Source organism: Callorhinus ursinus, unplaced genomic scaffold (genome assembly GCF_003265705.2).
Source record: "Callorhinus ursinus isolate GAN/ISIS: 27379988/994484 unplaced genomic scaffold, GSC_fseal_2.0 scaffold124, whole genome shotgun sequence".
Classification (NCBI taxonomy): domain Eukaryota; kingdom Metazoa; phylum Chordata; class Mammalia; order Carnivora; family Otariidae; genus Callorhinus; species Callorhinus ursinus.
This window is the reverse complement of record NW_027397186.1, coordinates 223,279-238,479: the sequence shown is the minus strand read 5'-3', so window position 1 is coordinate 238,479 and position 15,201 is coordinate 223,279. Positions and strand designations below refer to the sequence as shown.

The 15,201-nt window shown below is 48.7% G+C and overlaps 2 protein-coding genes across 6 annotated transcripts in view; one reads left to right on the top strand and one right to left on the bottom strand.

The window, feature by feature from the left end:
* TAF7L (TATA-box binding protein associated factor 7 like) overlaps positions 1 to 8,984 on the top strand; it is a 35,357-nt gene extending 26,373 nt beyond the window's left edge. The window contains exon 14 of the transcript XR_012377234.1: positions 8,891 to 8,984. The gene's annotated coding sequence lies outside the window, so the exon portion shown is untranslated. The remainder of the gene's footprint in view (positions 1 to 8,890) is intronic.
* Positions 1 to 15,201, bottom strand: part of DRP2 (dystrophin related protein 2) — a 40,041-nt gene that overhangs the window by 2,109 nt on the left and 22,731 nt on the right. For all 5 annotated transcript variants that reach the window (XM_073889937.1, XM_025874667.2, XM_073889938.1 and 2 more), the window contains 13 exons: positions 14,014 to 14,074; positions 13,634 to 13,695; positions 12,317 to 12,391; positions 11,483 to 11,684; positions 11,175 to 11,260; positions 9,405 to 9,562; positions 8,915 to 9,081; positions 6,572 to 6,683; positions 5,037 to 5,173; positions 4,636 to 4,701; positions 4,317 to 4,382; positions 3,325 to 3,468; positions 1,547 to 1,784 (listed from right to left, as the gene is read on the bottom strand). In XM_073889937.1, the coding sequence (XP_073746038.1) occupies positions 1,547 to 1,784; positions 3,325 to 3,468; positions 4,317 to 4,382; positions 4,636 to 4,701; positions 5,037 to 5,173; positions 6,572 to 6,683; positions 8,915 to 9,081; positions 9,405 to 9,562; positions 11,175 to 11,260; positions 11,483 to 11,684; positions 12,317 to 12,391; positions 13,634 to 13,695; positions 14,014 to 14,074 (1,574 nt within the window). The remainder of the gene's footprint in view (positions 1 to 1,546; positions 1,785 to 3,324; positions 3,469 to 4,316; positions 4,383 to 4,635; positions 4,702 to 5,036; positions 5,174 to 6,571; positions 6,684 to 8,914; positions 9,082 to 9,404; positions 9,563 to 11,174; positions 11,261 to 11,482; positions 11,685 to 12,316; positions 12,392 to 13,633; positions 13,696 to 14,013; positions 14,075 to 15,201) is intronic.

The window sequence follows — 15,201 nt, the reverse complement described above, 5'->3', positions numbered from 1 at the left end:
AACCCAGATCTCCCTGAAAATATAGAGTTGCACACCTGATCCTCAGTTCATGATATATGTTAAGACCTCCAGGAATTCATCTAGAGGCTATCCCTTAGAGGATCTGGGGAAGAGGCATGGGGTGGTATTACTTGGTACATATAGTGATTAAACAGTTGACCCTTGAAAAATGTGGGGGTTAGGGGCACTGACACCCCTGTGCAGTCAAAAATCCACATATAATTTTGACTCCCCCAAAACTTAACTGCTAATAGCCTACCGTTGACCAGAAGCCCTACTCATAACATAAACGCTAAATAAACATACAGTTTGTATGCATTATATACTACATTTTTACAATAAAGTCAGCAAGAGAAAAGAAAATGTTATTAAGAAAATCATAAGGGGGCGCCTGGGTGGCTCAGTCGGTTGAGTGTCTGACTCTTGGTTTTGGCTCAGGTCATGATCTCAAGGTTGTGAGATCAAGCCCCCCGAGCTGGGCCCTGCGCTTAAGAGCCTCTCTCTCTCCCTCTCCTTCTGCCCTTCTCCCTCACTTTCCCTCTAAAAAAAAAGAAAAGAAAAGAAAAGAAAAAGAAAATCATAAGGAAGGGAAAATACATTTACAGTACTGTACAGTAAAAAATCCACATATAGGGGCACCTGGTTGGCTCAGTCAGTTAAGCATCTACCTTCGGCTCAGGTCATGATCCTGGGGTCCTGGGATCCAGCCCCACATCCCCACATCGGGCTCCCCGCTCAGCAGGGAGTCTGCTTCTCCCTCTGTCTCTGCCCCTCACCCGCCTCGTGCATGCTCACGTGACCTCTCTTTCTCAAATAAACAAAATCTTTAAAAAATCCGCATGTAAGTGGACCCACAAGGTCCAAACCTGTGTTGTTCAAGGGTCAACTGTAATAGGTAACGTTTACAAAGTATTCCCTACATTCCTGGCCTCGTGCTAAATTCTTTAAATACACTATCGCATCTTAGGTTCACAATTCCACGAAGTTGGGATGTTATTATCCCTGTTTTACAGATGAGGGAACTGGGGGTAAGTGAGGCCAAGTAACTTTCCTAACACCTGACAGTCACGAATTGGCACAGCCACATTTGAACCCAGGGCTGTCTGACTCCAGAGCTACACCATGCCATATACGTGACCTCTCAAGGAGGAAAGGGACAAACAGGAGCGAAGAGCTCCCTTCCCGGCAAACATCGTTCTCTCCCCCAGCATGTCCAAAACTGCTTCTTTCCAGCAAACATCACGGTAGCGAAATCAATGTTTTGGATGATTCTTTGAGCTTCGTCCTCTTGATACCAGATTCAAATGGGTTGTGGGGAAGTGAGCACTCAGACTTGGCCAAGAGCACACCGGTCCCTTCCCGCGCCCCCTTCCCTAATGGTCAGCCCAGTTCTCTTCAGAAAGTCATCCAACAACGGCCACCGCCAATGAAAGCCAAGGAGCGCTTTCATTCCTGCCCTTTGCTGCACTCCCCGGCTCCCCACATCCAGGAGGTGGGGGGGGGGGGGGTCAGCCGCTCTGGTCCTCCCCCCTGGCTCCAGACTCACCTGCAAGAGCAGCTCCCTTAAGCGCTGCAGCTGAGACTCCAGTTGCTTGTTGTGGTCCTCAAGGATCTGCATGCGTGTCTCCAGGCGGCTCTTGTGCTGCCGAAGGATCCGGGCCTCAGCCAGGAGCTCCTCATTGCGGTGGTCCTGTGCTACCTCAGCAGAGCACTCAGCCAGGGTGGGGGCCTCGGCAGCCTCCTCATGCTGCCACTTCAAGCGCTTCAGCTCTCCCTGGAGAATTCTGCCAAGGAGACAGGAGCCAAGACCTATGGCCCTAACAAAGTACTGACTGTGTCCGGGTCCCAGATGTCCCCTCCTACCTAGTGGTGAGCGGTCCCTTTGCTCTCCCAGCCCCACCCCCACCCCAGCCATGTTTGGGCTCGAATGGCCATATCCATTCTTCTCCAGCACACATGTCATTTACTCTGCCATCCTCGGGCCTCAGAGCAGAGAGAGCTGACATTTCATCTAACAAAGGTCTCAGGGCTTTGATGTGCTGCTTCAGGGATTAATTCTGACCTTAAAATCAGGCAGAAACATAGTCTGCAAATAAATGAGGCATTAGGGCCACAGACTAACCTACTCCATTTTTAGATTTTTAGATTCCAGCGGAAGACAAACAAAATATCACCCATCTTGCCTCTTCTCTCCACTTACCCTCCTCTTTGGCCCCCTTTGAACACCCCTGTTGAGTCATCAAGAAACAGAATCACTGTCTCACCAATGCTTCCCCGGGCCTGCCCACTGCTGATCTAACGCAGTGCTTCTCAAACTATCCATAGCAGAAAACCAGGGGAGGTGGGGGTTCAATCACTGTGGACCAATAAGTGGTCCAAATGCCTATGGCTAACACACAGCTCCCAACACACGTGACTTGCCACACAAGTTCAACAGCACGCAAATGGGTCTATGGCTGATTCCGTGAAAAGTCCACTAATTATGTGCCTGGAACACGTGGCCATGTCGAATTGCTCTAAAGGTTTCTAGAAGCTGACTTTCTATGTCTGTATTTATCTTGTCTTGAACCAGTTAGCGAACACTTGGCAGACCGGCCCTGTTCTAAGGACTTGCCACTCCAAGTAGTCTGGGGGCCAGCACCATGGGCATCCCCGGGGAGCCGGTTAAAAATGCAGAACTCAGCCCCTCCCCCAGACCTGTGAATCAAAATCTGCATTTTACCCAGCTCCCCGGGTGACTTGTATGCACACTAAGGTTCGAGAAGCACTGGTCTGAGGAATCCTTTGGGTTTTATTGAGTGCCCCCAAAGTGGCTTGGACCCTTTGACACAGGCCCCTACTGAAACCCGTACTTTATGGAGATTAATTTCATCCTCGTAATCTTCACCTTCTCTTGTTTTATTACTTTCAGTGAGTGTTAAGTGCCTCTTTCCATTTCCAACTCTGAAAGTTCCTCAAGGGCAGAGACATGCATTCTCTCTTCTGTATTCTCTGTGTTTGCGCTCTCTCTGCTTGTATCTACTGGGTACTTGAAAATATTTGGGTTGGGTTAAGAGGATTCAAATTATGATTAGAATTGCTAGCATTTATTGAACCCTTACGATAAGCCAGGTACTGGCTAACGCATCTATATGCCTGATTTCATTTGAAATTCACAAGTGACCCTAGGAGGTAGATACTATTATCATCATTCTTATTTTATAGATGAGGAAATGGGGGATCACTGAGTAGAAGTCACATAGCTAGGATGTGGAAGTGTCAAGACTCGAAATTAAACTGTTTGACTCTCCCACCCGCACAGATCTGTGCCATCACCACACCCACCGGTTCTCATCCTCTAAGTGGGCCAGGATCTTCTCTAGCTCCCCCTTGCTTTCTGTAGCCATGCTGCATGGGGCCTGCTGTCCAAAGGCTGGCTCCCGGTCTGTAATGGGGCTGGAGTGCCGCAGCAGGTACTGGTCCTCATCTCTGCGTGGGTGTGGGGAGAGAAGAGGAGGTGGCCAGGCAGTGAACCAAGAAACATTTCAGGGCAGGAGTTCCCAGCTCCCAGCTCAGGCCCCAAGAGACATAGGCTGGAAGATTCACTTCTACATCACATAGAGAGGGAAAGGCTATATATTTAGGTTTAAGAGGGGTGAAGGTGTTTAAAGGTGGCAGAGGTCGTGGTTGAGGGTATAGGAGGGAGTGTTTTCAGGATGCTGGGGCTTCTGGGTTCTACCTAAAGCCCCCTGGGAAACAATGAGCAAATCACTTCCCAGTGTGTGCTATTCACTGACCTTGTCCTCCTTTGCTTCCTCACACCTCCCAGGGGGCTCACTGCTTGTCTAAGTTCCATCGGGGCCAGCCTGATCCATTGGCCAGTAGCTCCTAAGCCCCCTGAGCCTGTCAGGGACCTCCCTAGGGATAAGGGGCCCCTTCTCTGAGCTATAGCACCAGGGAATCCCTCTGGTCACACTTCAGTCAAGTCCCTGGTGTCTCCCCAGGGTGTGGCACTGGACAGGGCTTTAGCACCTTGAGCAGAGATAATGGCTCATTTCTGCAACTTTAGATGAGGGCATATTCTCCTTCCTTCAGAGTTAGGCATGGAAGGACGGGATCTTGCAAGAGGAAGTGACCTGGGCAGATGGCAGCTCAGTCAGTCGATAGAGGGCTTCTATTACTAAACACAGTGCCCAGAAAGCAGCCTTCCTTCCTTGGGGCCTCTAGAACCCTAACCACCACATGTCCCTCTCCCGGAGGATATATCCTTCCCAAATGGTGGCAGAGGGATCCTAAGGAGAACTCTTCCTGGAAAATACGCAGCTGTGAAAACTTACATGCTGTCATCTGGGGACAGGCTGTCATTAAAGAAGGAACAATTCTGACTTTCCATCTCAGCAAGCCTGAGAAGAAAAAGCAGGAACAGAAGGGAAAGCAGGATGTGGGGGCTTGCTTTCATCTCGAGGACTCTAATCCCACAATAGGATCATTAGCTTTGGGGGCTGCCCCAACCACCCTGGAGTGTTGGGCCTCGCTGGCTGCCACATACCCCACTGTGCACACCCCCCTGGTCTAGACTCCATTCTCTTTGCCCTGACTGAAGACCCCCTCCCCTTTAGACTCTTTAAAATCTCCCTCCCCCGAACCTGGTGGTACCTGCTGGCAAAATGCTCAATGCGGGAGTGTGTGTCGGCGTGTGGCAACATCGGGGAAGAAGCCAGCCTAGAAGAAAGCAGTGGACTCAGAGGACCAAGGAATGAGCAGCTGAGCAGTCCGTTTCCTTATCACCACCCTCTCCACCCGCCCCGCGCTCCCCCCCCCTCCGCCACTAAACTAGGCAGATGGGCAAGAGTTGATGGGAACAGGATGCAGGGACTGGATTCTAATCTATTTCTCGGGCCAGCTCCCTAGTCAGGCCCAAGCTGACCCTCCCCGTTGTTAGTCGGGTTTGCCTCCGAACACTCCTCCAGCCCACGTGGGACTCTGCCCCTACACAGTGCATCCCATCCGCAGCTCGACAAGGCCCACAGCCCCTCCGCTCAGCCCCTGGTACTCACGTCTCACTGTAGTCCGCCTCCAGCACCGACTGCACAGGCAGATAACCTCGCTGAGGGTGTTTGCTGAAATAATGCTTTGAGCGGAATTTGTTCTTTAAGGTTGTGGCAAAGTCCCTCATGTTCTCACTGGATGTGGTCTAGGGGGAGACAGGGCAGAGGGACTCATCTTAATGGCTTCGGGAGGCTGGGGAGGTGGGGATGCTCTCCTAGAGCAGGCAACATGACCAGTCATCTACTCTTGTTCATGCCTACCACGCTCCACTCCCAGAAAAAGGTCAAGAAGGATATACTGCCAAACTGTGAACGCTGGTTGCCTCTGGGAAGTTGGACTGGAGAGGTGGGGGCGAGGCTGAGGAGAGAGGGGGACTTTCATTTTTGACTTTATACATCTGTACAGAATTTGAATCTTTTACAGTAAGCATATATTTGTTAATTTCTAAGGATCTTTATATAAATTCTAAGGGTGCAGAAGATGAGCAAGAGGTAGAGGATTATCAGCCTACCATCTCAAGCCAGTTTTCTCTGTATGTTTATTTTGAAATGAAAATACAAGAAAAATAAAGGCAAGTCCCCTGCTCCCACTGGGTGACACATCCAGTGAGAACATGAGGGACTTTTTTTTTTTTTTTTACCTCCAAGAGACTGAGTAATTGATTTGAGCACAAACTTGACTAGCAGGGATGGAAGAAATGACAAAGTAGCGGGTGAAGACCAGGTTGCAGGAATGCTCAAAGCTATAGCCAGGAATCCCCCAAACTGGTGAAACTCCACCCTTCATAGCTACCTGAGCCCAGGTTGGTCAACATTCCTGAACTCCACTCAGAGAATTTCTCCTCTGCTGTGTTCAGGACCCAAAACTCCAAGCTTAGCTCCCTGAGCGGACTCTGCTCCCTAAGCGGACTCTTCTCCCCAAGCTCTTTTATCCCTTTCTGCCCCACAGATACTCCCAAGTCCCAAGCATATTGCCAGCTCCCCACGCTGTTCTCTCCCACCCCACCTCCCTACCTTTCAACGCGGTTCCCCATAATCCATCTCTCCAAATCGCCATCTCTTCTCCAATGAAAACCAAGTGAATTTGGGGACCCGGGTAAAGAGCATACTCTTTTTTTTTTTTAACCTCCAAGAGACTGAGTAATTGATTTGAGCACAAATTTTGGAATTGACTAGCAGGGATGGAAGAAATGACAAAGTAGCGGGTGAAGACCAGGTTGATGGGAGCAATGCAGGAAGCTAGGCAGGAAAAATTAAAGTGAGCAATGGAAGGAAGGCCAGTTACCTGGAACTGTCTTGCTCTCTCTCTTTTTTTTTTCCTGAGACTTTACTCTGCAGGAAAATAGTAAATGCCTTTTAAATGGCCACGAGTGTCCTGGGCTGCTATAGCCAGGAATCCCACAAACTGGTGAATCACCAGGACTGCTGGGAGAATGCTCCCCAAAGGAGAACGGAATATAGCTAGTCCATGCTCGGTCAAGGAGATCAAGGGCCTAGAAGCTGATTGCTGCCTCCCCGTCCTGCTCCGCCCAGAGGCTCCGTACCGGGGTGTAATACTCCATGATGGGGTAGTGAAGCTTGTTGCCTTTGCTGGCCCTGCCTGTCAGGAAGCAGGTCTGGCAGATGTCCACGTTAAATTGTTTCAGACTCCGGTACCTTGGGGAGATGAGAGGTGGTAGGACAGAGAATCCAGCGGACCGTAGTGACCTCCCCATTTCCCTAACTTCCAGATATACACACACACATTAGAAGGGGGCGAGGCATGGAGTCATAATGGGCTCAACCTCCCACACATAACAGTGGCTGCGTCCTCACTAGATGACTAGCCTTATTCTTTTTTTTTCTTTTTTTTACATTTTTTAAAAGATTTTATTTGTTTATTTGACAGAGAGAGAGAGAGCACAAGCAGGGGGAGAGGCAGAGGGAGAGGGAGAAGCAGTCTCCCCGCTGAGCAAGGAGCCCGTGTGGGGCCCGATCCCAGGACCCTGGGAGCATGATCCGAGCCAAAGGCAGACGCTTAACCGACTGAGCCACCCAGGTGCCCGGCAAATAGCTTTCTAAACGAAGATGTCTCTGAAGGGTCCCGTCTCAGAGGTACCACCACCTACGTTGGAGAAGTTACACTTCCAATACGAAGGCTCTTATTCTACCAGCCTTGGGCAAATTGGCTAAGTCATTTCCAAAACTTGTTTATAATAATAACTTGGAGCGCCTGGGTGGCTCAGTCAGTTAAGCATCCGACTCTTGATTTTGGCTCAGGTCAGGATCTCGGGGTTGTGAGATTAGCCCTGAGTCAGGCTCTGCTCTGGGATCCACTCAGGAGTCAGCCTGCTTAAGGATTCTCTCTCCCCCTCTCCCTCTGCCCCGCCCCCACCACCACTCATGTTCTCTCTCTCTCTCTCTCTAAAAAAAATAAATAAATAAAAAGTATGATAATAATTCTAATATTAACTGAATATTGACTAACCCTTCAGATCCAGGTCCAAAGCCTGGCTGAACTGCCCAGACCTAGTAGCACAGAAAGGTGAAATGCCTAGACTTAGGGAAGTCAGAGGAGCCAACATCTAGTCCTGGATCTACACTCACCAACTGTGTGAACTTGGGCAAGTCACATGCCACCTGCATGCCTCATTTGCTTATAAAAAGCAGGGCCGTTGTAAAGAGAGTGCCTTCATGCTTTCAAAAGTTGAAAACTTGAGCATTTTATGATGAAAGCCAAATTCAGGGTAGTGGGAGGAGGAGAGGAATGTAACCAGGGAAACTTTAAATGTATTGCGATCATGCTTTCTTTCTTCACCTTGGTGGTGGGTGCACCCCTTTGCGGGCTAGAGCTGGCTCAAACCAGCTCATGAGAGCCAGTTGTTAAAATTTCAGGGATTTTTTCCAAGCCAGTTGTTAAATACAGCCATTATAAAAAATATATATAAACTCACAATTAAGTAAATGATACTAAAACAAAGTAACAAATACTCAGAACTCATCACCTCCTGATTATTTTTCTATTATCTATGCTCTTGAGGTTCAGTCTATCGTATCTGCAGTGTGGAAATGCTGTCAATTGTATACAACCAGGGATGATGCCTGGGTGGCTCAGTCAGTTAAACGTCTGCCTTCAGCTCAGGTCATGATCTCAGGGTCCTGGGATCGAGTCCCGCATCGGGCTCCTTGCTCAGCAGGGAGTCTGCTTCTCCCTCTGCCTGCTTCTCCCTCCGCCTGCTTCTCCCCCTGCTTGTGCTCACTCCCTCTCTCTCTCTGACAAATAAATAAAATCTTTAAAAAATAGTATCCAACCAATGCATCTCTTCTCAACCTCTTGTGGGTAGCAGGACATCAGCCACAGTGGGAGTATTTACATCATGGAAATTAGCAAATACTACAAATCAGGTTTGGGTTTCTGTTTATTTCTCTTGCTTTCTGGGGAGTCCCTTGTGAACCACTTGCCAGCATACCATTTGGTACAAAAGTGTTCTTATATGTCAGGATGCTGGGGCTTCTGGGTTCTACTTAACGTTCCCTGGGACACAATGAACAAACTACTTCCCTCTCTGTGCTGTTTCCCCACCCCCACCCCACCCCCTTTTCACTTTTCTATACATTCTTGGTAGGTCTGGACTACTTTGTAATATAGAGGAAAACAGAAGAAAGTATTTCACCATTGCTGATTTTTTTAAAACGACAAACATTCTGCAGTGGAAAGGATTAAAACAATATAGAACAGTGTGCCGTAGATGAGCTGTAATTATATAATTACGGAGTATGTTGTTTTGTAATATGTGATTCTATATGTAATGTGGCCTCTTTATTATTATCAGTCCAGCAGGTGTTGCCTTCTATATGTAATGTGGCCTCTTTATTATTATCAGTCCAGCAGGTGTTGCCTTCCCTACCTGAAGCCCTTGATGGGGCACTGCCTACAGATAGAGCACTTGGTCTGATGCTTCACTTGCTCAGCAATGGTGACCCGATGCAGAACAGCTAGCCACACCATGGACTGGGGCTCCAAGTTGACCCACTCTAGGAACTGTGAAGCTTCAATGACTGGCTTCCCAGTGCTCTAGGGAAACAAGAAACCCAATGACAATGACTGAGGCCCTTGTCCCCAAATTGGCAGCCCGCAGAGGGGCAGAAGAACCAGCAAGACCTGGGCTGGCCTATGGCCTTTTCTACAGAGGTGTCCACCTTCTGCTAGTTGAGCTGGCATCGCTCCCCGCCCCCACAGGACTCTGACCTTAAAAGCCCAGAGAACCTTCTGCTTTGTTATTCCATCTGAGCAAACTCCCTTACATCTGAGTAGTTCAGATCCGAAACCTCGCTCTTAGTTTTCCCTCCCTTCCTCCCACCCTCCCTCTCATCATCCCTCCCCAGTTTCATACTCACAAAACGGAAGCAACTACGGACACTGGGCTCCACATTGCTGCCCCCAAAGGCTGCCACTTCCCCCAGCTGCCGAGGCACCTGAATGGCCTCATGAAGCAGGACGCCGAGGTGGCGCTGGTCACACTGGCTGCCTGAGTTGGCTACTTGGCTGAAGAGGTCTGCGGGCCACACCATAAGTCATGGCCCACCCCGAAACAGGAATGGCCAGAGAATGGTGTAAGGAGAAGGAGCAGAAAAGGAAGACAGGGAAAGAGCACATCGACTTAGCTAATGACTTTTGAAACTGGAATACTTAAAGGTCCATCCCTGACCTTCTAGAAGCCCATGAGTTCTAAAAAGAGCATTCTCTGAGTTCAGAGAAAAAAAGACACAAAGAGAGAGAGAGAGAGAGGGTACATCAGAAACAGAGGGAGAGAGAGAGATGTAGACAGAGAGCCGGCTGCATGTGAGACCAATGCCAGACACAGATATGACACTGCCGGGAAAACAGACTCAAGAAGCAAGATGAAGGGGCGTGGGGTTTAGGGGTGCCTGAACATGAGTCCCCTCCTACTCATGTAGCTCACGAAGCCTGACATTGCAGTAAGCTCTCAACTCTCCACTCAAATGGAAAGAAACACCGGCACGGATAATCGGCAGAGAGGAGATGATCATCTAAGAATTAGCTCTAAGTGATTGTGGAATAGACTATGGTACTTATATTTGAATCGGGGCTCTATCTGCCCTGTGCAAACTACCCCCATCCTACCCCAACCTTAGAAAAGCTCCTTCAAAGGTCCTTGTCTGTCTCATACATCGCCTATGTCTTAGAAAATACTCAGAAGTAGAAGGCAGATGGCCCGAGTTTTAGTTCTGGGTCCATTACTGACTAGCTTGGAGGACCTTGGGTAAGTGAGAAACCTCTCTCTGCTGCAGTTCCCTTACTTGTAAACTGAGGAGAAATAATCACTGTCCAGTCCTTCTCAAAGTGATGTTGGGAGAAATCAATAATATCATTGCTATGAACTTGCTTTGCTCTGTCTCCTTCCCTGCAAAGCTTTCCCAGACCCCTGTCATCCCTCTTCTGTGATCTGATATAGCACATACCCTTTGCCATTCAGATTATTCTAATTAGCACTTTCAAAAATGCCTTCTGTGGACTTCTGTCACCACCACTGGACTGTCAACAACTTGAGCAGGGACCATGTCTACTTGCACCTTGTACTCACTGCACTTAGCACAGAAAAGCACAAAATGCTGTAGAGAAGATGGAAGATGGAGGGAAAAGCAAAGGTACTAGAAACCAGAGAGGTTAAAAACTACAGACGTACCTACTATTCACCTCCCAATAATAATCCCAATAGGGATTAGTGTGCGCCCCCCGCCCGCCCCGTGCAATCACATGGGAAGTCTCCAGTAGAATGTGTGACATGGCTTGAGCCCCAGACTGGGAGACGGCTAAGTCCGATAGGCCACAGGGGAAGGGCATTAGGAAGTTGGACCCTTGGATACCCCAGGATGCCAACTCAGAACTTGGTCAATTAATTACATTAGATCAGAAGAAGCCAACCCCCGTGGAGTGACACTGGAAATAGTAACAGGCCTTAGACCCATCTTAGCCTTTGGCTGTTGTGCGTTCTTTGCATAGCCTGGACCACCATTATAATGTAGCCCGAGTTGTGCTCTGCTCAGTAGTCATAAGACCTACCTTCTGCTTATTTCCACCTTTCCTCCTCCCACTACACCTCTCCCTCCACCCAACTCCACTCCAGACTTTGGATCTGTACTCACACTGCAATTTTTCCTTCACTTCCGTGCCACACAGGCATGCAATGCCGGTCTTAAAGGACAATGCCCGCATCTTCCCACTGCGACCACTAGGTTTAAAAGAAGAGACTGAGAACATGACTATACGGAATGAGTTAACATCTTGGCATTAATTCCCCTCACAGAGTTGATCCCAGCAGGGCTCTGTGCCAACCATGCCCCAAGCTAAGCTAAGTCTGAGTCCACTGTGGGAGCAAGCCCTTCTCACCATGCCCACTTCCAATGTCCCATTGGATTTCATCCTGGAGGCTTCCAGGGGTACAAGCCCTTACCTATCAAAAACATTGAGGAGCCAGTTGAGGCTCATGTCCACACAGAGTGGCACGTTGACCAGGATGCCTCTTTCCTCCTCCAGCCGTTCATATAAGGCCGTCAGGCAGTGAATGACCTCTACCACGTCCATCACATGCTCACTGGCCTGCAGATCATGCTCATTGAAGATCTCCAGGGCTGTGGTTAAAGTTACCAGGTCCACTGGGAAGGAAAAGAGACAGGGGGAAAGGATAGCCAAAAGTAGAACTCCAAGACTAGTCAAGGAGTTAACCCGCCAGCATCACCAAATTTGACTCCATCTCCAGACCCACCATTTGTAAGTAGGATACAAGATTGCCCTTCACCAAGACCCTTATCCCAAAGAGGGGGATGGCAGCGAAAGGCCCCCTAAATTAACCCAAATTGTGTATATACCCCTACGTTCTTTGATATCAGTTTCAAGAAGATGGTAGGAGGTGAGTAAATTCACCTCCTTTGTTGTATGAACTCCTAAGGGGTCAAGTCCCATTTCCAGGTGCCTTCCATTGCCCCCAAACCCCAGACTTGTTTCCAAAATAACCATAATCCTCCTCTTCCTTGTCCCTTCCCTGCCCAACATGGAGAGTCAAGCAACTGTTTTGTGGCTAGAAGTATCCCAGCCCAAGGTTTGGAGCCATCAGGGGCACCTGGAAAGAGCAGGTACCCACAGCCAGCATTTCCCAGCATTTGGAGAATTCCCACCAAGCCAATCAACACCCTTGGCCTGAGGTGGGATAAAAATGGAGAACAGCCAACAGATGAGGAAGAGTGGGAGTAGGGGTGAAAGCCATGGAGAGACGTGAGGGGGAACTTACAACGCAGTGCCTTCTGGACTCTGCGTAGCTTCATTGCAGTGCGGTAAGCTGAGAACTTAATGTTGTTCAGATCGGCTGCAAAGGATGGAAAGAGCCACACTCAGATAGGGGAAATGCACATTAAAACCACCACAAGATACTGTATCACACCCACCAGCTTGGCAAGAGATAAAAGTCTGACAATAGCAGGTGTCAGAAAAGACGTGGATAAATGAGGAGGGCTGGTGGAAGCATGAACTGATACAATCACCTCAGAAAACAACTTGGCATTACCTCGTAAAATTGAACAGTCACATATCCTGCAACCGACTGGCTGTGTATTCCTACAGCAGTGATTTTCAAACATTTATTGACTAAGATGCATGGTAAGAAATTCATTTGGCATCACAGTCCAATATGGACACCCATGTGTGCATGTATAAATAACTGAACGAAACATTTCAGGAAACAGTGCCTTGCTAGATTTGGTAAAGTAAAAACATAACAAATTCCGAGCAAATAGGACTCTTGCTAAGGATCTGTTGCACTTTCAAATCTCCTAGTCTATTCACGATGCACTGAAATGATGTTAGACCTGTAGACTGAAAGACATGCACAGAACGTGTCTTTCAAGAGCTCTTTAGCAGCACTGTCCTTTATGAGTTCCAAATGATAAACAACCCAAAAGTCCATCAACAGTAGACTGGATGAAGAAACTGTGGTATATATAATGGAACACTCTATGGCAGGGAGAATGAATGAACAATATTCACACGCATCAACATGGACAATATTTGCAACCTAATGGTGACTCTCTCTTAGTAGCCAACACTAAGGCACATGAAAGTCACACTCATAGCCTGGACAGTGTCCTTCAAAGCAGAGCTGGTTCACATCTCTAAGCTTAAGTCCCTAATGTGATGGTAAAATGGTCCAGGAGGAATGTGGAGCCTCCAGTTGGGGGAGGAGGCGCTGCAGAGGGGAAAGGAAGGAAGGCTGCTGAAGAAATGAGAAGGCACTCACTTCTGCCCCCACCTGCTTGTTGAATGGAATTCCCTTCTGTTTTGTTTTTTTTTTTAAGATTTTTTATTTATTTTTTGACAGAGAGAGACACAGCAAGAGAGGGAACACAAGCAGGGGGAGTGGGAGAGGGAGAAGCAGGCTTTCCACTGAGCTGAGAGCCCGACGCGGGGCTCGATCCCAGGACCCTGGGATCATGACCTGAGCCGAAGGCAGACGCCCAGTGACTGAGCCACCCAGGTGCCCCTCCCTTCTGTTCTTATAGGAAAAAGGCAGCTGTATAGATCTCCACCCTATACAGGAATCACGAATTCTTACCCAGGGTTTGGTATAACTCCGTCATCTTGGGATGGTCCCAGCAAGTGGTCTGAGCCTGGTGGCTACAAACAGAAGCATCAATGATACCAGGGTCCATGCCACCCCCCATGCCCCCACACACATGTGTGCATCACTCAGTGATAGGTTGGATGCAAGGAGCTTCAGGATCCCAGGGTGAACCATGAAGATCCCAAAGCACAAGTGTTCACCTTTACCCAGGTAGAATCTTGAGCTCTTGAGATGAGTAGGAGGAAAAACTTGACTGGATGGAGGAATCCCAACAGATAAGGAGGGACGGGGAGAAAAAAAAAAAAAGACCGGCAAAGGGGGGGTGGGGTGGGCAGGTGAATGACCCACTTCTAATTCAGATGGTCACTCACTTGATGTAGTAAGGAACTTTATTGGGTGAAATTGCTCTTTCCCAGGGAACCTGCACAGAGGCTGGTAAAAGAGAAAAGAAAGAGAAAGAAGTTGGCCACTCATGTTCTTCAGATCCCCGGGGACTCCCCTGCTCTATCCTCCTGAGCAGGCAGTCAAGCCCAAAAGGGGATTCCTGACTCGCACTGCCAGCTCTTAACAGCCCTTGAAGGTGGGACAAAAAATGATGAATGCACTTCTCTCCCTGAGGTTAGGGCAAGGGAAGAAGAAATTGTCACTGATACCCTCTTGTTTCAGCCACCCTGACGAGCTTTTCCCTGAGCAGTCTGCCATTTCTACCCATTCAGCTGTTGTGGATACAAAGGGGACCCTCAAACCCCTTCCCCAACAAGGTCAAGCTTCTCGGTCCTGTGGGGCAATGGGGAATGGTATTGCCCATTTCTCTCTGGTGAGGAATTCTGGAAAAGGGTGCCCTTCTCTGCTCCATGTCTCTATCTTCCAGATGTTTGAGGAGAGGCTTTGTGACTTGGCCAACCTCTTCACCGCAGTTTCCCTGGGTATAAGAGCCCACGGGAGGTACAGCTGCATGCCAGTGATCATAAGAGCAAGAGTTCTACCCGCCATCAATGTTTATTGAGTTCCTACTATGAGCCAGAGACTCTGCTAAGTGCTTTGTGTACATAGTTGATTTTCATATCCGGACGTTCTCACCATCTCCACTGCCGCCACCCCGACTTGGATCACCATAATCCCTCACCTGGATGATTACAATATGCTCCCTAACAGGTCTTCCTGCTCCCGCTCTTGGCCCCCAACACTCTGACTCTGTCAGATCATGTCATCTTTCTGCCCAAACCCCTAGAACCTGCTGTTCCCTCTGCCTGGTGTGCTTTGGCCTCAGCTATCCACGGGGCTCATGGCCTCATCTCCTTGAGGGTGCTACTCAATTGCCCTGCTCTCAGTGAGGTCTTTCCTGATCATCCTATTAAAAATTGCAATGCCTCCCTCATCGAGTCCAGCACTGCCTTTTCATGCTTTCCCTGCTTTCCCTTCTACCACAGCACTGGTCACCAGTTTACCTTACATATATTGTACTTATTTGTTTACGTTCTGGCTTCCCCTACTAGTGGATAAGCTCTGCAAGGCTAAAGACTTTTGTCTGTTTCATTCATTGAGGCGGCTCCAGTGCC